Raw genomic sequence first — 2,479 nt, 5'->3', positions numbered from 1 at the left:
CAGGCCTCACAAGGGGGCTGGGGGATGAACCAGCCCAGCCCCACTTTGCAGACTGAAAGGCTGAGGCCCAGAGTCAGGTAGGGTATTGTCCAAGGTCACTAGCAGGTCATTGGTGGGGCCCCTGACAGCCACCCGCGCCCATCCCATCCCTAGCATCCGCCGAGTCCGAACCTGTCCAGGCCTCAGCTGATGTCTGGTCCTTCCAGGGGAGCAGCTAGGGGTCCGCCTGGTGAACGGGAGCAGCCTCTGCAACGGGACGGTGGAGGTTCGTCTTGGGCAGTCCTGGCAGCCCGTGTGTGAGGCGTTCTGGAACCTCCAAGCCGCCGAGGCCGTGTGTCGTGCGCTGGGCTGCGGCGGGGCGGCGGGGTCGCCGGTCCAGCCCCCGCCGACGCCAGAGCTGCCACGAAATTGGGCCTTGGGGAACGCCAGCGGAGCCCTGAACGTCACGCAGGCTCTGGCACCCGCTATCCTCTGCGGTGGCGCTGAGTGGCAGCTCTGTGAGGTGGTGGAGCACGCGTGCATCAGCAACCAGAGGCCAGCCCAGGTCACCTGTGCAGGTACGGCGGACCGCCCCGCGCCCATCGCCGGGGCCCCTCTCTGTCCCCCGTCCCTCGCGGGCCTTCAACCACCGCCTCACTCCTGTCCACCCGCACCTACCACCGACGCAAACACAACTGGTCCCCACAGCAGAGGACTGCAACTTTGTACCATTTCCGACTCTGAACATTTCCACAGATCTGGCCTTCAGACCCTGCCCCCTACTAGATCTCCAGTTGGCCCACCTGATCCAGAACCCGACACCTTGGGTCCCCAATTCTAACAGAATCTCGAGGCCTTACTTACGAGCCCCTCTCCCCTCCCTCTCTGGACCTCTGTCTCCTCTGTCTCCGCTTCCCCATCTCATGTGCATAAATATGCCAGGTTCCCAGGGTCCTTTGGTACTAATGCTCCTCAGCCCCCAGCCCTGCTCTTCAGGCCCCGCCCACCAGGCCTCTGGCCCCACCCACTAGTCTGCGCCAGGTTACTAACCCCTCCCACTGGCTCCGCAGCTCTGACTCTATGGAGTCCAGCTCCACTTCCCGAGTCCCTAGTCCTGACCAGTCCCTCTACCTCTGCTCACCAAGTCCCCAGCCCTGCAGGGGTCCCCCGTCCTACCCAGAGGATTACAGCCCCTCTCACAGGGTCCACAGCCCTGCCCACAACTCTCGCGCCCAGGGCCCAGTCCCCGACCCTCTCCCACCCTCTACCTTCCTCGCCCTCTTCTCCCCACCCACAAACCCCTACCCGTCCCCTCCCAGAGAACCGAGCACTGCGGCTGGCGGACGGTGGCAGCTCATGCGCCGGCCGCGTGGAGATGCTGGAGCACGGCCAGTGGGGTTCGGTGTGTGACGACACGTGGGATCTGGAGGACGCCCACGTGGTGTGCCGGCAACTGAGCTGCGGCTGGGCGATCCAGGCTCTGCCCGGCTTGCACTTTGCCCCTGGCCAAGGACTCATCCACCGAGACCAGGTGAACTGCTCTGGGGTGGAGGCCTACCTGTGGGACTGCCCTGGGCTACCTGGAGACCGCTATTGTGGCCACAAGGAGGATGCTGGTGTGGTATGTTCAGGTGAGTGAGCCACGTTCCTGAGCTTCGCCCTCCATCAACGCTTACTATAGAACTCCTGGGCACCAGGCCTGGAGTTAGTGCTAGAGAGAGAGTCTCTGTCCTTGCATGGTCACTGTCCAGGAGGGAAGATGAGACTCAGACAAGCACCACCTCAGGGAACGAGTGGTAAATGCCCTAGGAAAGGAAGCCAGGTGAAGTTTAGGGGTAACAGGCAATCCAGGGCTGGAGGAATAAGCCTGCCCACCTCCTGGAGGAGATGGCATTAGAGGTGAGACTTCCTGAGTGGGAGTTGGTTCTCTGGTTCAGAGCAGCAAGGGGAGATGGAGGCAGGGAGGCCCTTGGAGAGGCCATCGATAGTCCAGATGAGGCCATGAAATTCTGGTCCAGCCAGTGCTTCTTTATAAGGCGCAGGGGAATGGCGGGGGTTGGGGGGATCTTGTTAAATATAGATTCTGATTCAGTCGGTCTGCATTTCTAACAAGATTCCAGGTACTATCGGTGCTGCCGGTCCATGACCACACTTTGTGTAGCAAGGATGTAGGGTACTGCAGCCACATCGGATGGGGCAGAGAGGGCGATGTGGATGTGTAGGGAGAGCACACGAGATCTGGAGACCCGTTGGGCGTGAGGTGTCTGCCTTTGTGCATCTGGGCTAATGGGGCTTTGGGCCCAAAGGATCCAGACCTGACCCTGCGCCCCACCCCCTCCCACCCCACAGAGCACCAGTCCTTGCGCCTGACCGGGGGCAGGGACTCCTGCGAGGGGCAAGTGGAGGTGCATTTCCGTGGCGTCTGGAACACAGTGTGTGACAGTGAATGGTACACATCGGAGGCCCAAGTGCTCTGTCGGGCCTTGGGCTGTGGGACCGT

General features: G+C 62.0%; 1 protein-coding gene across 1 annotated transcript in view; it reads left to right on the top strand.

The window, feature by feature from the left end:
* The window catches only part of LOC105305021 (T-cell differentiation antigen CD6-like), a gene marked incomplete at its 3' end in the record, with an annotated part of 30,160 nt that extends 27,688 nt beyond the window's left edge, over positions 1–2,472 (top strand). Inside the window, exons 2-4 of the mRNA XM_011379447.2 lie at positions 207–557; positions 1,299–1,610; positions 2,329–2,472. Of these exons, the coding sequence (XP_011377749.1) occupies positions 207–557; positions 1,299–1,610; positions 2,329–2,472 (807 nt within the window). The remainder of the gene's footprint in view (positions 1–206; positions 558–1,298; positions 1,611–2,328) is intronic.
* Between the last annotated feature and the right edge of the window lie 7 nt (positions 2,473–2,479).

This window comes from Pteropus vampyrus, unplaced genomic scaffold (genome assembly GCF_000151845.1).
Source record: "Pteropus vampyrus isolate Shadow unplaced genomic scaffold, Pvam_2.0 Scaffold360, whole genome shotgun sequence".
NCBI lineage: Eukaryota > Metazoa > Chordata > Mammalia > Chiroptera > Pteropodidae > Pteropus > Pteropus vampyrus.
Note: the sequence above shows the minus strand (reverse complement) of the source record. Positions and strands in the feature narration are given on the sequence as shown.